This window comes from Sorex araneus, chromosome 9 (assembly GCF_027595985.1).
Source record: "Sorex araneus isolate mSorAra2 chromosome 9, mSorAra2.pri, whole genome shotgun sequence".
NCBI lineage: Eukaryota > Metazoa > Chordata > Mammalia > Eulipotyphla > Soricidae > Sorex > Sorex araneus.
In genome coordinates, this window is record NC_073310.1 from 1,140,485 (window position 1) to 1,168,359 (window position 27,875).

A 27,875-nucleotide genomic window follows, 5' to 3' on the forward strand; every position below is an offset into this window, starting at 1 on the left:
TCCCTTCACCAGTGCCCATATTCCACCACCAGAAACCCCAGTATACCCCCGGCCCCACCCCCTACTGTATAACTAATGAATTTCACTTCATTTTTTCTTTACCTTGATTACATTCCATAATTCAACACAAAACTCACTATAGTTGTTGGAGTTTCCAACCAAGAGAGACAGACCTACTACATTTGATAATTAGTTTTTCATTGCTGGAAATGAAGAGATATGTAGCCCCACTGCTACAAATACATAACTCTCTCTCTCTCTCTCTTTTTTTCCTTTTTCCTTTTCCCTTTTTTTTTCTCTTTTTCCCCCTCATCCCCCTTCCTGCGCCTCATAGTATGGTGTACACCACGCCGCGTCGGCCAGCGTGGGGCTTTTGCTTAGTTCACAGTCCAGAGGTGGCTGCTACATTAAAAACTTTCAATATTTCAACAAAAACTTACTGTTATTATTTGGAGTTTCCCCCCCAAGTCAGACCTGTTCAAATGGAACCGTTTCACATTGCTGACAATTATAAATGTTAAGTCGCACAGACGCGGCAGCGTCCGCGCGGTTTTGGATTTCTGTATAAAGTCCAGGGAAAATTCTGCCAGAAATTACATAGCCCAGCTCACAGTCCCAGTGCATTGCTGTAAGAAGACTCTGAATTCAAAGTCTTTAGGCGCATGGGGCCGGAGCGATAGCACAGCGGGTAGGGCGTTTGCCTTACACGCGGCCGACCCGGGTTCGATCCCCGGCATCCCATATGGTCCCCCAAGCACTGCCAGGAGCAATTCCTGAGTGCAAAGCCAGGAGTAACCCCTGAGCATCGCTGGGTATGACCCAAAAAGCAAAAAGAAAAAAAAAAAAAGTCAAAGTCTTTAGGCGCAGAGGGTCCGATTCGCGCTCAGCGGCTCCGGATTTATCTGGGCCGAGGGCGTGCCGGTTACGCCCCCTTCCCATGAGTTCCTGGGCACACAGTCTTTTGACGTCTCGTGGAATCCAGTCCGTAACAGCTCTAGTCCAGCGGTCGTCTCTGATGTCCGGCCCATCTGATTTTGATGTCTTGGCAAACGAGACAGCGTCCCTGATTCTTGACTGTCAACGGAGGTTGGAACTCCAGATTCCTTCTCTCATGTGATACTCCAAGCATAGCTCTTTCGATTCCTCTTTGGGAGACCCTAATAGCGTTCTCATCCTGCTTGCATAGGGCCCAGGTCTCTGAGGCATATGTTAGTGCAGGAAGAACGGTGGAATCAAAAAGATGTGCCCAGAGTCGGAGGTTCTTCGTTCTCTTAACCACCTCTTCAATGCTCTTGAAGGCGTTCCACACTGCTCTCTTCCTCCTGCACAATTCTGGCGCCAAGTCGTTCCTCATGTTGAGTTCTCGACCCAGGTACACATAGCTGCTGCATTTGGAGATGTTCGTTCCATTGAGAGCAAATGGAGCTTCAGGGACTAGTTCGTTTTTCATGAACATCGTCTTGTTGAGATTCAGCTGCAAACCGACCTTTCCACATTTGTGGTCAAATTTGTGTCGCTTGGCTAATGTTTGGCGTTGTGAGAACGATGTCATCAGCGAAGCGGAGGTGGTGTAGTTGCCGACTGTCTATCTTCACTCCCATTCCTTCCCATTCCAGTCGTCGTATGACGTTCTCGACTGGCACTGAAGAGTTTTGGTGAAATGGTATCACCCTGCCGAACCCCTCTCTTTATTTTTTTTTTATTATTTTTTTTTAATAATAATTTTATTGAATCACCATGTGGAGGGTTACATAGTTCTCAGGATTATGTCGGTTATACAATTCTCAAACACCCTTCCCTTCACCAGTGCCCATCTCCCATCACCAACCCCCCCATTATACCTGCCGCCCCCTCCCACCTCCCCAGTCCCCACCCTTGTACATGATAAGTTCCACTTCGTTTATGCCTTATCTCGATTACATTCCATGTTTCAACACACAACTCACTACCGTTGTTGGGGTTTCCCCCAAAAAAGGAAAGCAGTCCTATTGCCAAGGAGGCATTTGATAGTTCTCCACTGCTAAGAATATAGAGATATTAAGTCCCGCTGTTTGTTACATAACTTTTCTTTTTCCCCCTTGCCCCGCGCCACCGAGTTCACGCCTGTTTGGTAATCGCCACGCTGCCTGACAAGGGAAAAAAAAAAAACCGAAAAGGATGGTTATTTCCCGTCATTGGCAGGCGTGGGGCTCTGGCTTAGTTGATAGACTAGTCGAGTGTCTGCAAGCAGTTTCTGGAACCGAAGGGCTTGCGCTGGTATCGGCTCCGGCTCGAGATTCCACCAGCGTCCCACTGTTCCATGTACATAATTTTTCCCCTTATATCCCATTCCTACGCCACCAGGTCTGTTTGCTTAATGGACATCACACTATGTTTGACACCACGCCGCGTTCCTTCCCGAGAAAGAAGGATATTTCTTCTCAGCTGGTGTGGGGATATAGCTTAGTTCAGTCTAGAGAGATGGCTACCACTTTGATTGCCTTCACTATTTCAGCAACAGACTTACTATTCTTGTTAGGATCTCCCACAAAAGTCCGACCCATTAAAAAGGGACATATTACATATTGCTGATGCTAAGATGACATTAGCGGCCGCGCGGTTTTGGGTTTCTGTATAAAGTCCAGGGAAGGTACAACCAGAAATAACATCACTACAAACTTTTACCCTTTTATGGTGCTCATAAGATGGAGAAGCCTAGAGAGAGGCTCGGCGTCTCCATTTTGCTCTCAGGAAAACCGCGGATCCTGCGCTGTGCTCAGGGGGGAGGTGTGGAGAGAGAGACAGGTTAAAAGAATTGGGGGATGCCCGGCTCCCACTGTTTCAGCGCACCGTGGGGTCTCTGGTCCCATGCCGGAATTAGTTCAGTGGGCTGTTTGGAGTCCAAGGGCGCTTCCTTGGGCTCTTCCATCATGCTCGCTCCGCAGCAGGGTCCAAAGGGAAGCACACGTGGGGGAGGTGGGTTTAAGTATCTATCCGCTGTGGGCGGGGGTCACCGCCCCCGCCCCCTGGGGCCCCCCCCGCAAGCGCGCGCGCGCCTCCCGTTTCAGCTGGATCGCCGTCTCCATTTTGCGCTCAGGAAAACCGCGGATCCTGCGCTGTGCTCAGGGGGGAGGTGTGGAGAGAGAGACAGGTTAAAAGAATTGGGGGATGCCCGGCTCCCACTGTTTCAGCGCACCGTGGGGTCTCTGGTCCCATGCCGGAATTAGTTCAGTGGGCTGTTTGGAGTCCAAGGTGAACCCCTCTCTTTATATCAATAACTTCCTTGTAGAATGGTGAGATCCTGGTGGTGAATCTGTAATACAGCTCGTGGAGGATCCTGATATACTGAGTTTGAACGCCCTGTTTGGCTAGGGCTTCGATGACCACTTCAGTCTCAACAGAATCAAAGGCCTTCTTCAAATTGATGAACATTAGACAGAGCAGCATCTTGAACTCTCGAAAAACTTCAGTGAGCTTGGTCACTGTGTGGATATGGTCGATCATGCTGAATCCTTTCTGGAACCCGCTTGCTCGCATGGTTGTCCTTCGTCTAGTGTTCTGCCTATTCTATTCAGGATGACACGAGTGAACAATTTGTAGACGACAGACAGCAGGCAGATTGGGCGATAGTTGGTGATGTCGTGGATGTCTCCCTTCTTGTACAACAGAACAGTCCTGCTGGTTTTTCACTGGGACGGAACCTTGCATTCGGACAGGTAGCGTGTGAAGAGCCGAGCCAGTGTATTGACGAGTACTGGCAGCAGATTCTTCAGGTGTTCGGGTCTGACCTTGTCTGGACCGGGTGCTGTACTTGTCTTTGCCGACAAAATAGCATGTCGGATTTCAGAAGGGAGGACGTTGGGAACGACATATCCATCCTGCGGAATTTGGTATGTGGGCAGGTGGACGTGGCTGTCAGAGAGATCCGAGTAGAAGTCGTGAATAATCCTCTCCATTGCCCTCCTGGAAGATGTTGCCTACACATACACTTTTAAAAATCTTTGCAAGTGACGTACACTCACTTGCATACACATACACCCCCACACACACACATGCACACACAGGTGCACACGGGCCCTTGCATGCAGCCTGGGACCGTCCGCAGGCCCAGCTGCCCGTGAACTCACCCTGATGCCCGTGGCCAGGGCCACACGCCTCCCGCAGGGCTGCTGCACACACAAATGTCTCAGTGTCCGAAGGTGTCCGACGGGGGCAGCCCCCACCAGCGCCCACCCTGCCCGGGCACCACCTGGGAGGTGCAGCCACTCCATGCCTGGCACGACACCCGGCCCTCACCCCCCGCCACCCCGGGCCTCTCCGGGGCCTGCAGGGTCGGGCCTTGGCTGGGATCCAGCCTCTGGCACGCCCGAGATGCTGCTCTGGGTGTCGAGCTCGCAGGACGGGTGCCCGCGGAGGGTCGGCCACGGGTCCCCCCTGCCCCAGCTCACCGGAGGGGCCCTGAGGATGGCTCGTGGGAGCTGCGTGCAGACGCCCGGCCTGCCCCGAGCGGCCCCGTGCAGACTCGGCTGTGGGAAGGCGACGTGTGCTCACGCGGCACGGGCCCAAAGCTGGGAGTGAGGAGATGTCGGGGGGAGCGGCGCGGGGGCCGCACCTGCAGGGACACGAGTGTTCCTGGGGCGGCGCGTCACGCTGTGGGCGGCTCACGCCTCTTCCGTGGAGAGAGGAACGGGGCGAAGCCAGCCCAGGGCCGTGACCACCGTCAGCGTCTCTGGGCACCCGCAGCTGCCCGTGGACGCGGGGAGGACGCGTGGGTGCTGGCCGGCCTGGCGTCCCCAGCGCCCGCAGAGGGTCGCCCGAGCCACATCCAGGTGTGGGCGCACCCCTGCCCTCGAGTGGACCCTCGCGGTGCGACCACAGGTGGTGCTGGTTCTCGACCTCGCGTGGCGGAAGGGAAAGACGCGGCTGGGGGCACGACCCTGCCGCCTTCTCCCGCAGACACAGCGCCCGAGCCATCGTCTCTGAACCCTCTGGGCTCCCCTCCGGGCGTCGGCCCCTGTCCTGCCCCTCGGCCCTCACAGCTGCCCCTGCGTGCGGGCGGGCGAGGCTGGCGTCCTGCGGCTGCCGCTGTGCGAGCTGCCAGGCGTGTGGAGGAATTCCCACAGAGGCCGGGCAGGCTGGCCAGGGCCGGGGCGGGGACGAGGGCTGGGGACGGGCCAGCTCTCAGCTTGTCTCGGGACCTTGGTCCCGCCCGGCCGGACAGATGCCCGAGGACGGAGCCGCTGGCCCTCGGATCTTGCTTCTGGCTCCTCCTCTGGGAGATTCGCAAGGCTCACCTCCTCCCGGGACCGCACACGCGCTCTGGGGCACACGGAGCCACACGGAGCTTCCCTTGCCGGGAGCACGGCGAAGCCTCGGGGCGAGTGCGGGGCCAGGAGGGCGGTCCTGGTTTCGAGGAGCCGTGGGCATGCGGCAGGCCTGCCCGGGACCCGGGCGCGGTGTGGTGGGCGCACGGGAGGCTGTGCTGCGGACACGCCAACGGGCTGGAGCCCAGCCCAGCCTCAGGACCCTGCAGGGGTCAGGCGGCCTTGCGTCCGTCCAGCTCGAGTCCCGCCGTGGAGCAGCTGAGCCCCGGGACGGACTTTCACGTCAGGGCTCGGGGCCCCGAGTGAGCTGGCCGGCCTGTGTCCGTGTGTGCAGAGAGGGGACAGCGGGGGACTCGAAGGGACGCTTCAGGGACGCCGGGTGTGATCCGGGAGGAGCACGGACAGCAGCTTCTGGAGAAGGAGACGGGGCCTTATTCCTCGGAGGCATCGAGAAATGTCCCCCCAGGAACTCGGGGGCCCCTGGGGAGGGACAGGCAGGAAACGAGGCATCTGGAAATCGTCTCGAGATTTAAAAGTGGTTCCCGGAAGGTGGCAGAGACTGAGCGGCCAGTGACGAATGGGACAGCGAGGGGGGCGGGAAGCAGGGGAGGCCCCCAGAGGGATGCAGGGGGCAAGGTCCCCCAGAGACCCCCCGCAGCCCACCCCCTCCAAACAGCCCCTGGAGCCCGCATGCCGGCTGCTGCACGGCCCCCGCGACCCCCTGGGGTCAAGCTGGGCACGACGGCGGGGTCCCGGGGCCCGGGTGAGGCCAAGGCGGGGACTCTCGGGCAGGGGGCCGAGAGCAGCTGCGCCTGGCACGTGGGCGGGGAGGGGCTCGCACGGGTTCTGCGGGGCCCCTCTGCGCGTCCAGTGTAAGGCCGACAGTCGCTCAGACACAGACGCCCACTCGGGAACTTTCCGGGGTGGTTGTGGAGAAAACAGCCTCAGGCAAAGGGAGAGGGGCTGGGCCCAGGGTGCCACCAGCCAGGGCAAAGGCACCGGGTGCGGGGCCGGGCAGGGTGGGCAAGCGCCTAAGCGGAGGGCAGGGAGCTCACAACGGCCCTGCCCGTGGCTGCTCTGTGGGAACAGAGGAGGGGCCGGGGGTCTCGGGCTAATGGACTAACGGAAAAGGGGACGCCCGCGGGGGCCTCTGCAGCCCAGAGCAGTCGGACGCTCAGCGCGAGTTGGAAGAGCCTCGGGCCGCCGTGGTGTCTGACACTGGGCACTCCGGCCAGTGACCCTGAGAGCCGGAGAAGGACAAAGGCCAGGGAGGGCCGGGCCTGACGGCCCGAAACCCATTCTCCCCCCAGACTGACGGAGCCGCAGGAAGGAAGGTTGAAGCCACCGCGAAGATTGTTTCCAGTTGGAGCAAACACGGGAAATAACCAAGAAAAATAATTTTCTGGGTGAGAGCTGCGTCTCGGGGAAAGGCAGTCAGCGTTCTAACCCCGAGCCTGAAATGCGTCGATAAAACATTGAATGGTAAAATTATCTGAAACTTCTCGTTTCAGTTTTTACTTGATAAATGAAATATATATTAGGTCCTTCCTATGTCTTTGGGTTAACACATTAAAAAGTGTTACAAGAGGATATTAGTAAAAATGATCTACTTATCAAATATTTCTAGTTAATAGAAATCTGTACAGTACATGATATAAATACAATGAATATTTAACCTTCGTGAGGAATGTGATGTTGTATTTCAATTTCTTAAAATTCATTCCATTGGCCACTTGCTGATTTCTGCTTCTGCCTGCCAGGGGGAAAAAAAAAAGCCTTCAGCATTTCAATTCTTTTGTTATTAGCATTACCCGATGATTAAAACAGAAAATACATTTTAACAAAAAAGCAAATTTTGTAGGGCAAATAGAGCTCAGTCAGACGCCAAGCAGCGAACCAGCTCTGTCTCCGGGAGAGTGAATGTCCCGAGGAAAGTGCCCGGGACAGACCCGGCTCAGGGTGCTGGCCTGTTCAGGGTCCTGAGCAGTCCCCAACGCCGTCCCGCTGACGCCACGATGTGCACGGTGCAGACGCCGGCGGGGTTACGTGCCGGCAGCTCCCGCCCTGCTGGTACCCGCAGGCGCTGATGTCCCAACTACACACACACACACACACCCCTCCCAGCCCGTGGCGGGATTGATCCGCAGGGAACCGTGTTTAGCTGGAGGCGGGAGCAGCGCTAGCGCCCGCGGTGAGTGGCTGGGACGGTGCAGTCCCGTCATCCTGCAGGCGGGAAGCACCTGCTCATCCCGTCAGCAGCTCTGCCGCGCTCAGGGAGGAGGGGGAGGTTTCCGTGCTTGGAATGGCGAGAGGGAGGAGCCCCACCAGCTGGAAGGCAGAATCTTCTAGAACAAGCTGCTTGGATGCACCGCGGCAGGGCACCCTGGTGGCTGGGCCGGCTCACACCGGCATAGGCCGCGGCTGGACAGAGAGTCAGACGGTCCCCGCCTGCCCCTTGAGGCTCCACTCGGGAAGGTGATTGAGACAAGGGCGGCCACAGGGGAGGGACACAGTGAGGTCAGCTCGGGAGCGTGGTGGGTGCCCAGCCAGATGACCTCCCGTTCCCGGGGGCCAGCCCCCGCCCCGTGCCGTCCCCCTGCGGCTGCTGCAGTGCCAACCAAATAAAGGCACAGCCACGCCTCCCCGGCAAGGGGCAGCAGGGCTGGTGTGTCTGCCCGGGACAGGGGGGAGGGACAGGCCGGTTTCTCTGGGCGGGGGTCCGGCCGAGCCCAGGCTCCGCACCCGGCCTTGCTTGCAAACCAGATCAAGGCATTTGCGCTTCTTGGGGTGGCTTCGGGCTGAGTGCTCGTCACCGGGAGTGTGGGAGGGGTCCTGGGAGAGGGCCACAGTCCGGAGTCAAGCGAGACCGCCAATCCACGTCTCTGACATTGTTAGGAGCAAAGAGAAGCAGATTTCCACACCCCGCCCCCGGGATTAGCCTTCGGAAGAGGCGGTTCTCATGGCGGGGACCTTAGCTCCTTACGTGGTGGCACTTGATGTCTGAACACGCAGCAGAAGACCAAAGAGTACCTACTCCGGTCTGAGTGCGAACGCATGGTTGCGTGGGGGAGGGTGGCTGTGCACGCGGGGACACAGGGTTTCCAGAGGAGCCGCTCTGTGAGGCCACAGCCCGGGGCGCTCACAGGACAGTACAGATAACCGGGGGCAGGTGGTCTGATTGTCTGGGGGCCACACGCGGTGCTGGGGCTCAGGGCTGACTCCGTACCTGGGGTCACTCCAGGACAGACGCGAGGGCGTCCATGGTCCTGGCTGCCCTGTGCTTGCTCCGGCCCCAAATAAGGCTGGACTGACGTGGCTACCACCCCAGGGGCCACCGTGGGGCGAGCTTCCTCAGAGACACCGGAGGGGACGGACGGCGGCACCATGGGAAAATGGAGCGAGTTCTCCGTCCTGGAGTCGAGGGCCCCTGAGCCGGGGGCTGCCCACAGGCTGAGGCTGAGGCACGCAGGAGGGACAAGCTCGGCGCCACGCACGCTGCCCTCCGGGACCCCGGGACAGAGCACGGCTGGGGGGCACGGGAGAGAGTTTCCGCCTGGGGGCCGGCGAGAGGGATGGGCCGAGAGCAGTCGGGACCCCACCAACTGGAAGACAGAATCTTCTAGAACCAAGCTGCTCAGCGGCACCAAGCTTGGAGCACTCGCCGTGGCAGCGGGTCAGGGTCTGCCCGAGGGGCCTGCTCTGCTCCTGCTCCCGCCCAGTGCTCCTCTGCAGACTGTCCCAGCCTCCTGCAGACTCGGGGGCTCCCGGGGCCTCAGCAGGGCGGTGCCGGGAGGGCTGAGGGGAGCGTCTCTCCCTGGGACACGAGCCACCTTCGAGCCGCCTGCAAACACGGGGGCAGAATTCGCACGGGGCGCAGCGGCAGGCCCTCGGGGGCTCGTGTCTGGGACTGGCGGCCCGCGCGGGCAGCGGGCAGCGTGAGAGGCGGGCAGCGGGCAGGGCTCTCGTGGTCGCCAGCCTCCGCGGCTGCGATGCATTCCCCATGGCAACGGCTGCTGTTCCCTGGCGCAGCGTGGCCTTGTGAGTGACACGGCTGGCGGCCCGGCTCTCTGGGCTGCACCCACCCGTCCCCACGCTCACCCCGAGGGACGCCGGGACACGCCTTCCCGGGCGCCCGCGTGCTGGGGAGGGGGAGGAAGCCCGTCCCAGCTGCCGTCCCCGTAAACACGGCAGACGCCCCAAGTGAGGCATCGTCCGCCCACTGCTGGACCGTCCCTGCAGGCAGGAGACCCCAGGCCTCCCCGTCAGCCTGGCCGTGTCCATGCGGGAGCAGCTGGCTGGGGCTGCCCGGCTCTCGGGGACGCGGCGGGAAGGGGGCGACTCCCTCCCCGGTGGGCAGTGCTCCGCCGAGCCCGACTCACTGTCCAGCGCAGTGCTGGGCCTCTCGCTTCCTTCCTGCCCGCAGACCGGCCCTCTGGGGCATCGCGGCCACGCAGGCTCGGGCTCGTGTTTGGCCGTCCTGTGGGCCGGGGAGAGTTTTCTGCCCGCACGGCCCCGAGACAGGTTTAATCCAGTCTTCGAGTCGCCCAGAGCGATGTTCGAGTTTCAGCAGAGGAGGCTCCTGGCAGGGGCCTGGGGGGGAGCTGGTGTCCCTCGGGGCGTGGAAACGGGGCTTCCTGTCCCCCGGGAGGGCGAGCACCAACCTCTGTTCCCGGGGTCCTGAGGTGGCAGGGGGGTGGGCACACCCGTAAGTCACCTGCCCACCTGGGTTGGCGTCCCCAGAGCTCAAGGACGCGCTAATCCCCAGGGACAGAATTGCCGAGACAGGAGTGAGCGGGAGGCCCCGGGTCTGGGGGGCCAGGGAGGGCCCCTCCCTCCCAGCCCCAGGGATGGTCCCTTCCTCCTGGCCCCAGGGAGGGCCCCTCCCTCCTGACCCCAGGGACGGCCCCTCCCTCCTGACTCCAGATGGACACCAGGATGGGCACTCGAAATGACTGCAGAGAAAGGGGTTCTGGCCTGTAAAAAACTAAAGAACGCCAAGGGGCGAGTGCACTCACGGGCTCTCCGGGCGGCTCTGTCTCACCACCCACGTTCGGTGCTCTGGAACCGCAGTGTGTGGACTGGATCGGGACGGCCGGTGGTCAAGGACAGGCGAAGGAAGAACGAGGACCAAGCTGGTTGCTGATTAGTTACCATTTATTCAATCTTCCATCTTTCTCATCTCCCGCACTCCCAGCTCCGGCCTCTCTCTGGATCTACTGCTCAACTGCTGCCTCTCTCTGGCTTCTCTCTCTCCTCTTCCTTGTCTCTCCCACCTTGCCCTCTAGGCTACACCCAGCCAGGTAGCCAAATCAACATAAGAAAGCCCTTCCTGAGGGCAGGGCACTCCAAAGCCCTTCCTCACTCTTAAGGTGTTTTTCTTTTCCTTAGTCCAGGAACTTATCAACATCTTAATACTAGTTATTTTTGTATGGACATAGCAAGGGATACATTGAGGCTTGCAAGGCAGCTCTCCTGGCAACATCTTGCCACAGGCTCAGACCACAGCACTCAGGCCAGATTAATCATTCCTCACCCTAGCAGGGTCCAAATCTGGTTATCACTGTTTGGATCATGACAGCATTTGTCCATGATCAAGCTCTTAACTTATAGTTAAGCATTAGGCACTTTGGCCAGGCCCATCTCGATGCCAGGGTAGCACACAACTCACCGCTTGCCCTGGGTCCTTCTTGTCCCACGTCGGGACCCTGCTTTGGGGGTGCTAGGAAGTAAGGGCAGCTGAGGCTTAGGTCAAGAGAACAGATGCCCAGGAGGAAAATATTATGTAGAGTCAAATGACTCCCAGGTTACAAAAGCATAACATTTGTCAAGTCTTCCTGTGTCCATACAAAAGGACATGGCTCTGAATAAACTATGCAAAGGACTCAAGGAGAAGAGAAAAACATTATTTACAAGTCAACAGAACACTAAGAAAGAAGCTACAAATAAACACAGAGGAATAGGAGCACTGTAACGGGAGTAACCCAGTAAACCTAAACTACTGAGGCTATGTTATCCTACACTGGCCGACCGGAGCAGGGCACAGCCTGCACTGGCCTCTGCCCACTGTCCTGGGCTACAGCCCATGGACAGACTCGTTCCATTTATCAGTCCGTGGCAATGAATTCAGAAGCTCCACCAGCCCCACAGTGCGTGGTGCCTCTGCGCCCGGGCGGCTGCCACAGCCCCTGCCCTCACGACGCCCTTCCTCTCCCGGAGGCGGCTCGGCACGTGCTGGCCGTGGGCGGCCGGCCGGCCCTCCATAATGGATGCTGCGGGAGAGGCTGTTTGCCTCCTGAGCAAACAATCGCACTCTGAATTATTAAACCCGGGGATAGGATGGAGACGTTCTCGGCAGTTAATCTTGTCTCCTTACGCCTGTCAGGGCAGAGAGAAGTGATTTGTGCGGCTGCTCCTTCCTGCCGCCCACTCAGGACGGGGAACTCCAGCCCGCCCCCAGACGCCCGCTGGGGGCCCGAGCGTGCCGTGAAGGACGCAGGGGGCCTTCACCCCCGGGTCCCGGAACAGTGACCCCCCAGCCCGTGTGCACCCTGCCCCCAGGGCCCTCCCCTGCCCCCGGGACCCTCCCCTGCCCCCGGGACCCTCCCCTCCCCAGGACCCACTCCTGCTCCCCCGGGACCCTCCCCTGCCCCCAGGACCCTCCATGCCCCCTGGGACCCTCCCCTGCCCCCAGGGCCCTCCCCTGCCCCCTGGGACCCTCCCCTGCCCCAGGGCGAGCCCCCTGCACGGTGTTTGCTCCCCTTGTAGTTGGGTTCCCCCTTGAGGCCTCAGAGGGGCAGAGCTTGTGCTGGAGGGTCCCTGGGTTCGACCCCCAACACCACTGAGAGAAACAGGATGGGGGCCTAAACACCCCGAGAGCCTCTGAGCGCGTGCGTTGCAGGCCGAGGCCTGGCGTGCCCCACCCCGTGGCCCCAGCTTGGACTCGGGGTGGCAGGGCTGCCAGCCCCGCTCCCGCCTTGCAGGACGCCCACTGGCCCCGGGAGAGGCCAGTGCCCACCGCCCAGCTGGGCGGGCCGCAGGGCTCCCAGGGCACAACGGCCCAGGCGGGTGGGCCTGGTGCTCAGCACTGAGTCCACAGCAGGACAGGCCCGTCCACGGCGCTGGCCCCAGGCCCAGCACAAGGCGCGTCTGCTCTCACCCTGCGACTCGGGGCTCTCTGCCCCCGGCCCGGCCATCCCCTGGCGTGACGACAGCCAGCGGCTGGCACTGTGCTGGGGCGAGTCTCGGCCGAGTATCACCCAGGGACTCTCCTGGAGGCGACAGCAGCAGCACCCGGTCAGTGAATGCCCCCATCAGCGTAGTGGACCAGGAGGAACTCAAGTGCTCGAGAGACTGTGATCAGACGTTTCCACCTTGATCAAGAGGGTGATGGCTTGTGGCGCACATGCTGCCCGAGCCCGTGTGCTGCCTGTGCCCACCGGCCGAGCACACGTGTCGCCCGCATCTCCCCTCTTGAGATGTGTGCTTTCACGCTTTCATACTCTTGTGTCTAGAGCTCGGCTATGTGTAGGGGCTTCCTCCACCCCTGGAGAAGCCCACGCTCTCTCTTGAGCGCGTTACTCTTCTCTCCCTTTCCTATCCCTTCCTCCTATCCTCAAAAGCCTCCAAATAAAATCTATTTACTTCAATATATATATATATATGGTGATGGCCTGAAAGATGGCAAATTTCGAAGAAGGAACCTTGTAGACTTGCTCCTGGTGTTGACTTCCAGGCACACGTCCGAGGGGCTGATATCCACATGGGAAGTTTCCGGTTTTGCCATCTAAGCTCTTTCTTTAAGTGGCAGGATTTGCTTTGTTTGGGGGCCGGGTGACACTCGGGGCTTACTCCTGGCTCTGCACTCAGGGGTCATTCCAGGTGGGACTTGGGGGGCCACAGGGGGGTGCAGAAGAGGAAACCCCGGTTGGCCACACGCAAGGCAGACGCCTCCCCGGTGTGTTACTGCCCTGTCCCAGGAAGCAGGGGTCTGGTGCAGTGTTGGGGGTCTCATACCAGCACGTAAGGGCCGTGATCAGAGACTCACAAAGGAATCCTGGAACAGAGCAGCTCAAGGCAGGGAGGTCTCGGGGCCCCAGTTACTTAAAATGTTAGAAGTCTAGGAGCACAACATCTCTAACTTCCTCTTTTTTACTTTTTTAATTGAATCACTGTGAGATAGAACCTTGCCGACATCTCATCTATTTGTAACAAGCAATACAAAATAAATTATCTAGGAGCTGGAGTGACAGCACAGCGGGGAGGGCGTTTGCCTTGCACGCAGCCAATCCGGGTTCGATTCCCAGCATCCCATAGGGTCCCCTGAGCACCGTCAGGAGTGATTCCTGAGTGCATGAGCCAGGAGTAACCCCTGTTCATCGCCGGGTGTGACCCAAAAAGAAAAAATAAATAAATAAATAATCTAGCATCTCCCTGCGGGGCAGGCTTGAGTGGTGGTGGGAAAATTAAAAATAACGGTGGTGGGAAGGTGTAATGGTGGTGGGGTTGGTGTTGAAGATTGAATCAATTATTGTAAGCAACTTTATGAAAATAAAACAATAATTTCTTTTATAAAAGAGGAAACGTTGTGGGGGTCTCATGAGTCCTGCCCCCAGCACAGAATGTACGGTGAGTGGGAGAGCCCGGCCCTAGTGCACCGTGGCCGACTGGGGGAGTGTAAAGGGAGACAAGGGAGCACTTGAGTTACCAAAAGCCAGGCAGGGAGTGCCCAGTGTGCCCGGCCGGAAGCAGCAGGCGGGGCGGGTGCTGGGCCGTGGGCATCAGGAGCCGTCCTGCCTTGGGGGGCTGCTCGGTGCCCGGGGGCCTCCGCGCCAGTGCCTGTGCGGTCTCTGCCTTCGGGAGGTGCCGAGCAGGGTTCGCCCCACACGAGCCAGCGGCTGGCACGTCCCCGGGCACGTCTGAGTGGGAGGATGAGACTCGGTGCCCAGTGCTCCTCCCCTGGGACGGGCTGTGGGTGGGGTGAGGTGCCGCCCGCTGGGCCTCCCGAGGCTGTGTGTGCCAGCGGCCCTGTGCGTGCTGTCTCTGCAGACGGGGCCCGTCAGGGCTGCGGGCGCCTGGGTCACCCGCCCGGTGGGCCGGTCTGTGCCGGCACCTGTGTGGAGGGAACTGCCTCCCCCAGACTCGGGCACGGGAGGGACCCCTGGTCTCAGAGCAGCCTCCTGGCCCTCCCCCCGGGCTTGCTGATGCCGCTGCACGGCCAGGGGGCAGGGGGCTTCCCGCCAGCGCTCAGGCCTCCCTGAGTGTCCCCCAAGAGCGGGCGCCAGGCCCTGTCCTGCTGGTGCTTTCTCCTTTCCGGAGACGGGGGAGGGCTCCAGACCTTGGCCGCAGCCGCCGCCCCAGCGAGATGGAGGGGGCAGTGCACGTGCGGGCAGCAGCCGGCGAGGCCAGTGGAGGGGGGCGCGCAGAGGGGCCGGAGCAGCAGGGGCCCCTTGGCACGGACGGCACACCAGGCCGGGGGTCCGGGCTGAGCCCCTGGGAGCTGGCGCAGCCTCGGGCCCGGGAAAGGGGCTGCCGGGTGCTGTGGGCGCCCTCGCCCGGGTGCTGCACGGGGCGGCTCCGTGTCGGTGGGACAGGGCACGGCCCACCCACGCGTGTCCAGGAGGCACCTCGCCCCGCTCCCAGTGCTCTTGCCCAAGGCGGGGCTGTGGGGCAGTGCTCAGGGCACACGTCCAGGGTCTGGGGGCCCAGCGAGGGGCCCCCGGACAGCGGCAGCCTCAGACACGCAGCGACACGGGCCCCTGCCGGCAGCCACGCCTGAGCACTGGCCGGGGCCGCCCTGACCCGGGCGCTGCTGGGCTCAGGGACCTCGGAGTGGGACGCCTGAGGCCTTGGGGGCTGCTCCTGCCTCAGCCCTGTCACCTGGAGTGTCGCACCCGCGCCCGGGGCACTCGAGGGGGCAGGCTCCGAGGTGGGCCGAGACGGAACAGCCGCGGCTGCTTCTCCCCACGCGAAAAGGCTGCCCCCGTGCCCGAAGGGCAGCACCACCGAAAGTTTACCTTTAATTCTCTTAGAGTCACGCGGCTCACCCGCATGGGTTGACATTTACACCCAGATGTAATTGGCATCCCATTAACCTCCACCGGCAGATTAATCCCTCGCCCACAGACCCGGGGCACTCGTGGGGCTGAGGCACGGGCGAGCGTTGGTCCCAGGGGGCCCGGCATGCTGGTGGGCTGGGCCTCCAGGTGGACCCACCTCCTTCCCCCAGACGTCCACTCCCTCGGGCTGGCCGGGGTCGCCCCTCCCACGAGCCAGTGGGCCCCCGGGGCTAGGACGGGGCCGCCACCGTCAGTTAATCCCGTTCGCCGGGCGAGCAGAGCAGACCCCCTCCGCTCAGAGCGCCCCCGCGCACGGCACGCCATCAGGGCTAAGTCAGGACAAGCCGCCCGAGTCTCTCGACACGGGGCCGTGGGCGTCCAGGTGCCAGGCCGCAGCCGGGTGGGCCTGGTGGCGCCTGACCCACTCCCGCCCCTCGGGCCGGGAGCCGCCTGCCAGAGAATGGGCCGGCGGGACGCGGTCAGGAGTGTTTTCGAGGGATGCCCTGCGGGAGCCGGACAAGGCGGCCAGAGACAGGCCTCTCGGCGCCGGGCACGGCCTCTCCCGGAGCCCGTGGCCGGGGCCCAGCTTGTCTCCCCTCGTGTCCTGCTCCCCCGCCCAGGTCCTCTCTGCTTCCACGGGAGCAGCGGCTGGTGCCACGAGGAACTCGGCACCCCCCACCCCTGCCCCCACCGCCCAGGACCCTCCGGCCACAGCAAGAACATGCCTGCGGCACGCGGGTTGAACTGAGACCATGCAGACGCTCCCTGAGAAAAGGAACTAGAGAGAGAGAGTCGCGAGCCCCGGGCCCGAGGGCGGCTGACAGGCGCCGGGCGGCACCTGACCCCTGGCGGCCGGGCTGGGCCTCCCCCTCCCTGCCTGGAAGCCCAGTGGTGGCACGGCCGGTCTGCTGTGGCCTCTCAGGCTCCCGCCCCTCCCCCACCCCTCCCCACTCCCGCCCCTCCCCCTCCCCACTCCCGCCCCTGCCCCCTGCCTGCCCTCCTCTGCAGACCTCACGCAGGGAGCACTGTGGGACCCTGAGGGCGGATGGGCACCGGGGTTGGGGTCGGGGAGCGCTAGGGGCACCACACCTGACCCCCCCTCTCTCCCCAGCGTGGACAGCGCCTCGGACGAGGTCATGCGCATCGACGTGGCCATCGCGGAGCCCGGGGAGCCGGCTGCCGCCCAGCTGGTCACGTGGCAGGTGGAGTACCCGGGCGCCATCACGTCCGACCTGGGCATCTCCAAGATCTACGTGAGCCGCAAGGACCTGCTCAGCATCGTCCCGCTGGCCACGGTGAGGGGCGCGGGCACGGGGGCACGGGCAGGGGGAGCCCTGCGTGGGCGGACGCGGCCAGACCCGAAGCGTGGCGGCTCCTGGCGGGGGCCCCCGGGTGTGACCGGGCTTCTGAGCGCGTCCCGGCGTGCTCTGTCCGTGGTGCGCGTGGTTTCTGGGACGCAGTCTTGGTGGCGGGTCCCGGCCTCGGGCGCAGACCCCGTGCCAGGTCTTGCACCAGGCCTGGGGCAGCCTTCACACAGGCGCTGTACGCGGGGCTGCCAAGAGTGCTCATTCCTGTGTCTGCTCAGTGCCAGTGCTCGGCGGAGAAGAGCTCAGCCGCTCCCGTGGCCACGCCAGCCCCTCTCCAGGGGCCGTGGGCAGTGCTGGCCAGGCAGGAAGGCCAAGAGGAGGGACAGAAGCCGAGGAGGCTCCTGGCCTCAGTGGGAAGCAGCTGGTCACGTGCTGGCCGTGGGGGGGCAGCTCCGAGCTCGTCCCTCCGGGAAGGGGGCGGCAGGCGCCTGGTGTCTCCCCGTGTCAGGGGCATCCGGGGACCCCTGGCTTCAATGTTATTTATTTATTCTGGCTTTTGGGGTCACACACAGCTGTGCTCAGGGGTGACTCCTGGCTTTGTGCTCAGGAATCACCCCTGGCGGTGCTGGGGGACCTATGGGATGCCAGGGATGGAACCCGGGTCGACCGAGGGCCAGGCAGGCGCCCCCCCCCCCCCCCGTGCTGTGGCTCGGCCCTGCCCCCGGGCTCTAGTTCCTGGAGGCGCGGGCGCTCACCAAGCCCTCCCTTCGCAGACACTCTCCCTCTCGGAGTCTCCTCTCTGCCCCGGGGCGGCCGAAAGCACCTCCCGTCCCCACCGACCGGGGTCTGCCCGGCCTGGCCCACTGCCCCCAGCTCCCGCCTGGGAGCCGCCCCCGCCCTGCGCCCGTCCTCTCTGTCGTGGCACAGCGGGCTGGCGGGCGCCCTGCCTCCCCCAGGCCCCCTCCAGCTGGGCCGCTCTGGCGCTGGGCCCCGGCTCACGTCTGGCACCCGCCTCTCGCAGACTCAGGGTGCCAGGGGCCGGCCTGCTCTCGAGGCACGGCGCTGCTCTCCTCCTGAGTGCTCCGAGCAGCGGGACGCCCAGACGACGCTGAGTCACGGGCTGGAGCCGGCCACGCCGCGGGGGGGGCCCACGCCCCCCCCTTGCCTTCACGAGGCCGAGCTGGCAGGGCTGGTGGGCCGCCGCCCCGGGCGAGACGCAGAACCCCGTCTCCGGGAAGGCTCTGAAATGAGATGCAGTTAAGAGCTTACATTCAAAGCTAATTTTCCAAAAGACCTTTTTCCTCCCTCAATGTCTGCCTATTTTCCCCCCCGAAGCCTACAGTCGTAAAAGCTTTTATTATTTTTTGAATCTGCCCATGTATTTCTCTGCATTTTATTACTTCAGTATTTTCTGTTCAGGAAATGATGCTTTACCGTCTCTGGGTAAATGTACTTTTGTCCTTTGGGAGAAAGTTCCAGGAGGAAGGCCATTAGCGAGCGTCTGCCTTTGTCTGCCCGGTGCCCTCGCGACCGTGCCCTGGCTGTCCAGACGGGGCTGGGCTTTGGTTTCTAGAACAATGGGACTCGTCTTTCGGGGCGAGGAGCCAGTCCCACGGCTGCAGAATGCCCTTCGCTCCTCCCTGCCGGCCCTGCACAGGGCCGGGGCGAGAAGGTGGCTGGCGACTAGAGGCACAAGCCCCTCCTACAAGGTGTTCCTGCAGCGGACCCTGGGGTGTGGATGGGACAGTGGGACGTGGCCCGTGGATGGGGCAGTGGGATGTAGTCTGTGGACAGGTGTAGTGGGATGTGGTTCATGGGTCTGTGGACAGGTGTGGTGAGAAGTCTGTGGATTCGTGGGCAGGTGTGGTAGATGTGTTCCGTGGATCCGTGGACAGGTGTGGTAGATGTGTTCCTTGGATCCGTGGGCAGGTGTGGTAGATGTGTTCTGTGGATTCGTGGACAGGTGTGGTAGATGTGTTCCGTGGATCCGTGGACAGGTGTGGTAGATGTGTTCTGTGGATTCGTGGACAGGTGTGGTAGATGTGTTCCTTGGATCCGTGGACAGGTGTGGTAGATGTGTTCCGTGGATCCGTGGACAGTGGTGGTGATGTGGCTCGTGGATTCGTGGACAAGCACGGTGGGACGTGGTCTGGGGATCTGTGGACGGGTGTGGTGGCCCGTGGTCCATGGATGGGTGTTGTGGGACGTGGTCCGCAGGTTCATGGACACACTTGGTCCACGGACAGACAAAAGGCCACAGCACCTGGGCACACGCTCTCGGTGCTAGACGAAGGGAAGCTTCCTCCCAGCCGAGTGTGGCTGCAGGGGATGGTCAGCCACGTGGTGTGTGGAGGGACAAACCTGGGCCAGGGTTCCCTGACTGTGGGGCACCACGCTCCTTCCCGAGCACCACCTCCTCCAGGCAGTCTTCCTGGCTGCTCTGTGCACCCCGCATTGTCCTGGCTCCTGGTGAGGAAAGTGCCTGACCGGGGGTGCAAACACTCACTGAGGTTCCACCACTGGGAGCTGGAACAGCGAGAGCCGGGCCCCAGAGTGCTCGGGGAGCCCACGAGTCCCCTGGGGTCCCGTCTGAAGCCACTGAGACCCCCCAGGGCCCAGGCCCCTCCAAAGCTGCCTGCACGCCCTCCCGACGGCTGCCTGGTCCCACTTGCTGGCGGGAGCGGGGTCCACCCAGCAGGACCCTGGCACAGAGTGGCCAGACCAGCCCTCGCTGGCCGCAGGCTGTGTGGGGGTGCGGGAGCCCCGTTCTCTGGTGCTGGCGTGTCCCCTTGGGGCCAGGGGCCTGTGGCGGTCGCCCCATTCCCTCGGGCGGCCTCGCCACAGCGCCGTGTCCCCCTGGGGGCCTCTGAGTCGAGTGTCTCTCCCTCAGCTCGCACTGCCCAGGGTCCACCCTGGAGGAGGCCGGCTGGGCTCTGGGCTGCTCTGAAGCGGCAATGCCTGGGGGTCACCGGCTGAACCGGGAGCACTGAGGAGCTTGTGCCCCAGCCGGGGCGAGGCAGGGCTGGGGACCAGCCCGCGGGCACCGGCAGATCTTGAAACACACAAGTGCCCGACGCAGCCTCACGGAAACGTGTGCGGGAGAGTGGACGGGCCGGGAAGGTCCCCTGGGCTTGCGGCACCTCACACACGCTCCTGCAGGGGCCGGTCTCAGAGGTGACCAGGTGCCCTGACCGCAGGGCTCTGCCCCTGGCCGCATGGTGGCCTCCCCCGCTGGGGCCCAGCCACTGCTGCCCGGGAGTGGGCCCCGCCCAGGCCCTGAGCCCTCACCCAGCTCCCGGCGGCCAGGGACGGGCAGCACTCCGTGAGAGGCACGGCAGCTTGGCCACCTGGGCGCCAGGGGGAGGCTCTGAGCCGAGAGGTGCCGGCCACAGTGCTCACCGGGCAGGGGCGAGGGGGCCGAGCTTTCCCGGGAGCCGCCCCGCAGAGCTGAGCTCCGGCAACCAGCCTGGCCCCAGACGACGACCCTTGAGGGGAAGGAGATGCCATGAGGACGGGGAGTGGCCAGTGGCCAGGTGGTGCCCGGGTGCGAGGGCTGAGGACAGCCTGGCCGACGGGGGCGGTGCTGATGTCCCAGGCTGCAGGCCCGAGGGTCCGGCCGCCCGCGGGGCAGACGGGCCTGGCCGGGCCCACCAGCTGCTCCCTGACGCAGGGTCTGGCTCAGAGAACTCACGGTGGCACCAGACAGACGCCGCCGAGCTCTCGCTCCGCCATTCATCAATTAGGAAAACTGCCGCCACCGCAGGCCACAGGAGCCCGGCTGGAAGGCGTCCTCGCAGCGCCCGGGCCCGCGGCCACGGCGCCCACCACCCCAACACGGAAACATGGCTCCCGCCCAGGCTGGACGCGGGCCCTGCCCACCCCGAGCTCCTGGCAGGGCCGGCCCGGCAGTGAGTCGGGCCGGGGGGGGCGGGGCGGGAGGCCGCTGTCCCTCCCGAGAGCACCGGGGTAGGGGGTAGGCAGGGCCGCTGACTCCGCCAGCCGGAGCAGCAGTGAGAGCTGCGCTGGGTGCCCGCGGGGCCCGGCCCACTGCCCGCCGCGCTGACAGGCCCGTAATGAAAACGAAGTGCTCAGCCCGCACCCGGCCCGCGGGATCACAGGCGACATACGGGAGAGAAGGAGCGACTCGGCCCCGCCCTGCTGGCGCGTCCCTGGCACGGGGAGTCCTGTCCGTAAACCTTCCCACTCGGAGACGCGACCCCCGTTACCGCTCCTCCGCCGGGACCGGAGAGTCCGTCTCTGGACGCAGGAGGACACGGAGCCGGTGTCTGGCCGGAGCAGGCGTCAGCCTCACCGCCCGCGTCAGTCCCGGCATCCCGGGAAACGCACTGCTGAGAGCTGACGCCGGGCGGCCGCGGGTCAGGCCTGGGGACGGGCTCACCGCGGGCGGCTGGTCACCCCCGTCCTGGCCCTCGGGGAGCTTCCGGGGGAAACCGAGGGTCGTGGTTTTCCTCGCCTTCGGGTCACGTGATTGGCACAGGGTGAGCCACGTGGCTTGGCCGTGAAACTCGGGATCTCGGCGTGGACCCAGGTGGCGGCGGCGGCCGGCACAGCGCTGCCCCAGCCACCACGCCCGGACACGCCTGCAGCGCGGCAGGACACGGGCTGTGGGTCTGTGGACAGGCGAGGTCACCTCGCTGGGACGTGAGGCGTTTCTCTTCAGAGCGGCCGGTGCAGGACGGCGGGAGAAGCAGCCGTCTCCCCCTCGGCGTCTCTCCCCCTCGGCGTCTCTCCCCCTCGGCGTCTCTCCACTTCAGCATCTCTCCCCCTCAGTGTCTCTCCATGTTGGCGTCTCTCCCCTCAGCATCTCTCCCCCTCAGCATCTCTCCCCCTCGGCGTCTCTCCCCCTCGGCGTCTCTCCACCTTGGCGCTTTCCCGGCGTCCGCCAGCCGCTTCCCTCTCCCAGGCCCTGGCAGCCTGCGGAGCCGAGCCCCTGGGCTGTGTGACCAGCGGCCGTGACCACGGTGCAGGGGTGCGGGGCGTGAGGAGAAGGCGGCTCTGGGCTGGAGCTGGGGGGCCAAGGCGCTCGGCCTGAGCAGGCCGGATCAATCAGAAAGCCATTAGGTGCTGATCGCCCCCCCCCCCCCGCACTTGGGGGCAGTGACAACCCTGTGGAAACCCTGAAAATCAGCTCCCAGAGAGAGCTGAGGGAGTGATGGCCGAGGTTGTTCCTCCTCCGGACAGTGGGGCCGCCATGGTGCGTGTTGGCGCGGGCGGGTAAACTGAGGCACTCTGGCATCCTAGGAGCGGAGGCAGCTCCTGGACTCTCCACACACACCGCCCCCCGTCCCACCACCCACACTCATCGCAGGCCTCTCCCAGAAGGGACCGCCCTCCTCCCGACCCAGTGCTCCCACGAGCAGCGAGTGTCTCCGTCCCACTGGTCGTCCCCGGGAGACGGGTCACTCGGCGCTTGTTCCAGAGCAGGGGCGTGGGCCTGGGCACCCCGAAAGCTGCTGCTGCGCTCGGCCAAGGTCGGTTCGACCCGGAAGGACATGATGGGACATGATGGACTCCTGGCCAGAGCCCCCGACTGCTTCTGGACCCCAGAGAGCCCTTCCGGGCTTCCCCACCCACGCGTGCCGGCACGTGTTCCGTGTGTGTGTGCAGGGACATGCGCCTCTCTGGCACACGTGTGTCTGCACACGCGTCATGGCGGGAAGCCTAGGCAGAATCAGAGAAGCTCAGACCTTCTGCGTGACGTGGACCCCGGTGCCTGGCGTGCCAGTAAGGCAGAGGAGGCTCCGACACGGGCACGAGGACGCCCCCCGGCTGCCCTGCCACGGCCGGGCCCACGCCAGGCAGGACGTCGTGGGGGAGAGAGGCTGGAGCGGGCCGGGACGGCCCCGTTGGGAGACCCCAGTGGGTGCGGGAAGGTGGCGTCTGGCCTGGGGCAAACAGAATAACGAGGTGTCGGTGTGCTGGGGTCTGTGGCCTGGGCTCGAACCCTGAGCCAGGTGCCAGAGCAGCCCAGGTGCCTGTGTGTCTGGCTGCTGGGCCGCCCAGCCCCGACTCTGCCTGGGCCGCAGAAGGCTCAGCTGCCTCGGCGGGGACCCGCTTCCCTCCCCGGCGGGGCCCGCAGGACGGTGCCGGGCTGCAGCCCCCGAGAGCACGGCGGCCCCTCACCGGCTCTGCCCCTCACCCGCCCCCGCTCCGGGCCTAGACTGTCCTCGTTGCCCCTAACGTGGGCGTGGACGGGCTGAAGGGGGGGGGGGGTCAGGAGGCCTCACACCCCCGGGCCCCGCCACCGGCCGCAGCTGCTTCTGTCCCGTGGATTCAGTTCAGGACTCGGCTCGGGCTGGCCCGCAGCGCGTGCCCCCGACAGGCGGGGCGCCGACATGGCAACGGCCCGAAGGCCTGGGCCCGAGCAGGGCTGCTGGCCGCCGCGGGCCTCTCACGCTGCCGGGAGGCAGTATCAGCGGGGAGTAGTGACCAGCAGGCGGGATTCTTCAGGCTGCAGAAGCCCAAGGCTGCCCCGTCTCTGTGCTCTGGAACCCTCTAGAACCCTCTGGAACCCTCTGGAACCCTCTCACGGAGAAACCGGCCGCTGAGCGGGTCGTGCTGCCCGGATGGCCCGGGTGCTGTCTGGGCCCCTCTCGCGGTGGGTCCACTCTCTGGCCCACGCCGGAGCAGCGGCCGTGCAGGACCCTCTTGGTGTCCAGGCAGGAGTGCGGGAGAGCCGGGAGAGGAGACGCCCCCCCCTTCCACACCTTCCCGGCACCCGTGAAGCCTCCGGCTGTCTCTGTCGGGACTAATTCCAGGCTTTGAAGGCACCGGGAGGAGGTGTGAGGTTTGAAGTTTGCCGTGAGAATGATTAAGCGTAATTGGGAGGCAGACAGGCGAGAAGCTCACTGAAGAGCCCGCGGAACTCTCAGAACAAAAGCTCCGGAGAAATGATTGCTTCCTCGCGCTGGCAGGGCTGCGAGGACCGGGGACGAGGGGGCGCGCCGCTGCGGCTCTTCCTCCCAGCCGCGTCCTGTCATCGGTGTCCTCAGCTCCGCGCTGGCCCCGCGGCCCGGTGTGAGGAGGTGGGTGAGCCCGCGAGCCGCACACGGGGCGTTCTGAGCCTCCCGGGCTCGCTGTCGGGTGCTCTGGATTCAGGGGTCACTCGGGACCAAACCTGCACGGGGAGGAACGTCAGCCGTATGTGAAACTGTCCAAACCCTTTCTCTCAAGCGGCAGAAAATCCAGCTCGGTTACGTAAAGCGGGGAAAAAACCTCCTCCCGGAAAGGCCCTGCGTGTGGACATCAGGCACGGCTCGATCAGGGCGCAGGCCGTGTCGTGGGCCTCAGGCGCTCCTGGCACTCACTGGTCTCCTGTCCGTCAGCCTCCGGTCTGTAGCAGCGACCTCTGTGGGCCGGCCCCCGGCCACACAGCACACACGGCCCCCCAGCCGTAGTCCCTGCGTCTCTCTCCGGCCTCTCGGGGCCGTGGGCTCGCCCCCCGACTGACTCCCACGTGCCTGCCGCGGGCAGGAGGCTGCCAGGAGCTCCCTGAACCGGCTTCTCCAGTAAGGCCGCGCCTGGACGGGTCTGAGCGACGGTCGCCCGGTGGCGCTGGCCCCTGCTGTGCTGTCGGCCTCCCCCACCTTGGGGCTGGCCGGGCAGGTGGCCACCCCACGGCCTGGGTGGCAGGGCTGGGAGTCCTGTCTGGGGCTGCAGGAGGGCTGGGTCTGCCTGGAGTGTGCGGCGGCTGGGCTCCTCCTGCAGGGGCAGTGTCGGGGCTGCCCGACAGCAGTGTCCATCCGCTCACCCTAGACAGGGAGGCCCTGGGCACGGGCCAGCGTCCAGTCCCTTAGGAGCCGCTGTCCGGCCCAGCTTCTAAGCCCTGCCCTTCCTCTGCGCCCGTCTGGCCAATGCCTCACCCCGGGCTGCCAGGTGCCCGCCTGTCACCCTGGAGAGCGCCCCGAGGGTGTCGGGCGGCATCCCCAGGGCTGGGCCCGCTCGGAGGTGGGGACGTCCACGGCCCCTGTTGCAGGCGAGCCCCTGGCCACGCGGGAACAGTCCGGTTTGTTACAGGGAGGCGGGGCCCCATCTGTCTCCGGAACATTCCCGTCCCGCTAACAGGCATGGCAGAGCCCGGGGACGCTCCCTGTCCCGGCCTGCCCCGGGGCTGCTCTGCGCCGTGCTGGCCGAGGGCCTCGCCGCTGCCCCCGCGTCTCCGCCTTGCGGGTGACCGGCTCCTGCTGTCCCGGGTAGTTTGTATTTGTGCCAGCGGGGCCCCGGTCCCCTGCTTCATGCCGTGACTCACAAGCCGCTCGTCAGGCTGTTCCGAGCGTCCGTTCCAGGGCCCCGAGGCCCCAGGGGCCTTGGCCGGAGTCCCACGGGGTGGGGGCGTCGGGCTGCTGAGTCTGGCTTTCCCGGGGGCGGGGGAGGGAGAGTCACTTCACACCCTATTTCAGGCAGCATGATGGAAATAGTAATGTGGCGGCGGATCCCAAAGCTGGTCTGAGGGGGAGAGTGAGCTCCCGCCGGCCCACTCCCGGCCTGCCCAGGCAGGCTGGGGGGAGCGGCAGGGAGCGCCCGGGGGCGTCTGAGACCCCCACCGACCAGCCAAATGCCCCCGGGCCCTGCCCTGTGCCCGCTGGCGAGCATGAGGCCGTGTGGGCACCGTGGGGCCGGGTGGGCACCGTGGGGCACGTGCTGGGCATCGGCCTCAGTGTGCCCGGCTGGGTCCTGCCCTGCCCAGGGCCCCGGGGCCACATGCTCTTCACGTCACCCGCAGTGACACGGCAGGCCAGCGCCAGGCTCGGGGGCAAGAGCCTGCCGGCACGTGCCCCCTGGTCCCCGACGGCCAGGCTCACGTCTGCCCGCGCTGGGCCGTCCCTCCCGACCCCTGACTCCCGCCAGGCCGGCTGCCGGCAGGAGAAACACCCTCAACACCCTCAAACTGCTTTCCCGAGTGCTCGGAAACAGCCGCTGGCCGGAACCAGTCGGGTCCCCGCCCTGGGACAGCCGGGCCGAGACCGCCTCTGGCCCGCGGCCGGGAGGGAGGAGGAGTCCAGGGTCCGAGCGGGGCTGGCCCGGCCTGTGCAGGTGTCTGGGGCCGCACGTGGGACAGCGCAGCCACCCCTGAGCCCCGCCGGCCGGCCAGCTGGGCAGTTGCCGTGGAAACGCCAGGAGCCTCAGGAGCCCCGAGTGAATTCCCGCGGAGGCAGCAGAGATGCCGCAGCCCCTGGCCCCCCGCACCCGTGTGCCGGGAGGGCTTCAGGGAGGAGGCACGCCGCCCCAGCCGCCTCCCGGGGCCCTGCCAGCCGGGACCCCGCACACCTGCTCCCGTCCTGGGGGCTGCACCACCGAGCTGCGGCACAGCTGACGGCCCCTCGCGTCCCCCCGGCCACCCAGGCGCTGCCCCTGCCCTCTGTGCTCTGAAGACGGACCCCCGTCTGCAGCCTCTGGCGCCCGACCTTCGCCCTCCGGACCTCCGTCCCGAGTCACAGCCCCACTGCCCTGCCCGGCCGCCCTCCACCGGCCCAGACCTGAGGGTCCCCTGGCGCAGGTGCGTCCCCGCCCGCCCGCCCTCAGCAAGCACTGACCACGCTCCTTCCCCAACCCCCCCAGTGGCGAGTGCAGGCGTCCACTCTGCCCCCCGGGCCCAGCCTGAGGACAGCCTGTAGGGGGCGTGACGATCGGCCACTTCCCGTTTCCTGCCCCCTCCTAAGCAGCAACAAGCCCCACCTGCAGTGCAGTGGACCCCCACGGGGCTCAGGGCCAGGGCCAGGGCCCCCAAGTCGGGCCCCGCAGCTGAGCCCGGGCTCCCGCGGTGAGTGGCACACGTGCCCGGGGCTGCCCCTCCGGCTTCTGGGCCTGGCCCCTGTCTCTGCCCACAGACACATCCACCCGGGCCCCTGTACTGACCCCGCTCCCCTGACACGCGTTCCCAGCGCGGCTCCTGCTGGCCACAGCGCTGGCCGGCCCCGAGGTGTGTGTCCGTGCCAGGCCCCGGGGCGCTGCCCGCACGCAGAGCCGGCCTGGCCCAGGAGCCCCGGGCGGGGGCAGTGGCCCTCCTGAGTCAGCCCGAGCCCACGGCAGCGACAGGGGCCCAGTCTGTGGCCACACAGTACCGCGCAGCCGCTGGGGGCGCACGCCTGTCTCAGCTGGCCCGGGGCAGCCTCGGGGGCCCTGCCTGCAGCCCCCGACTCACAGTCGCATCCGGGGGTCAGGGACGCCCCCACCTGCCTCCGTCCTCACTGGGCGCTGCCCCGTCGGAGGGTCTGGCGGGCCGGGGGCTCTGGCCCTGCTGCTCCTCGCTGCTGAGCTGCCCGGGGCCAGAGGGCACGTGGACCCTTCCCCGCGCACACGCCGCTGGGATGCATTTCCGACGGCCGCAAGCTTTCGCATTCGAGACTCATTTCTCCCGACGCTGCCTCCGAGCCAGCATGGCTCAGGAGTGATTTATACCTCCGCCTGGGCACGGACTCTGCCCTTCCCATTTGCAGAAAAGCTCAAGAATAGCGTCCGCCGCGTGTGGGCGGGCCGGTGCCCCAACAGCCTTGGTGACAGTGACACTGTGAGCCCCCGAGCCCGTTCTCTCCGGGGCCACGCGCATCCTGTCGGATCTGCACGGATCCCGTGTCCTCATAGCGGGCCCACCCAGCTCTGCAGAGGAGGTCCCTGGGGCCAGAGAGGTCGGGGACCCCCCCCCATGAGTGCATGAGTTTGAACTCGGGCTATGAAGACTGGCTGATCCCTTCCGTCACAGTTGCGACGTCAGGCCACAAGAATTCGGTAGCCTCGCCAGAGCGGCTCACGCAAGCAGCATGTCACTGGAGCGGCTCACGCAAGCAGCATGTCGCCGGAACACGGGCTGCAGGCAGGATCCGGAGCGTGAAGGCGCACGGCTGGGGCCTGCTGTCTCGCTTTAGCTGGTGCTGGGTGGCTCGAGGCTCACGCTAGCAAGCCACCCGCGGTGGTCAGTCAGCGCTCAGGGGCTCTGAGTGGCCTTTCTGGGCGCCCAGGAAGCTGCTGGCCTTGTCCTCCCTACGTGCACACTGGCACTTGCGTGTCCCGTGGGTGTCTAGCCCCTGCCCCCCGCCAGGTGTGGGTGACTTGTAACGGGGTGAGCCTGAGACTTCACAGACATGCTCAGTTAACCCAGCGGCACTTGTTTCTGTTTCGCAGAAACCCCGTCACTGTTCCTAGACCCCATTTTTGTGCTTTGTTTTGGGGGTCACACTCAGAGATGCTCGGGG

At 64.6% G+C, this 27,875-nt stretch overlaps 1 protein-coding gene across 1 annotated transcript in view; it reads left to right on the forward strand.

Annotated features, from left to right (window-relative positions):
* The window catches only part of TMEM132D (transmembrane protein 132D), a 125,275-nt gene that overhangs the window by 71,147 nt on the left and 26,253 nt on the right, over positions 1-27,875 (forward strand). Inside the window, exon 4 of the mRNA XM_055147620.1 lies at positions 16,470-16,653. Within this exon, the coding sequence (XP_055003595.1) occupies positions 16,470-16,653 (184 nt within the window). The remainder of the gene's footprint in view (positions 1-16,469; positions 16,654-27,875) is intronic.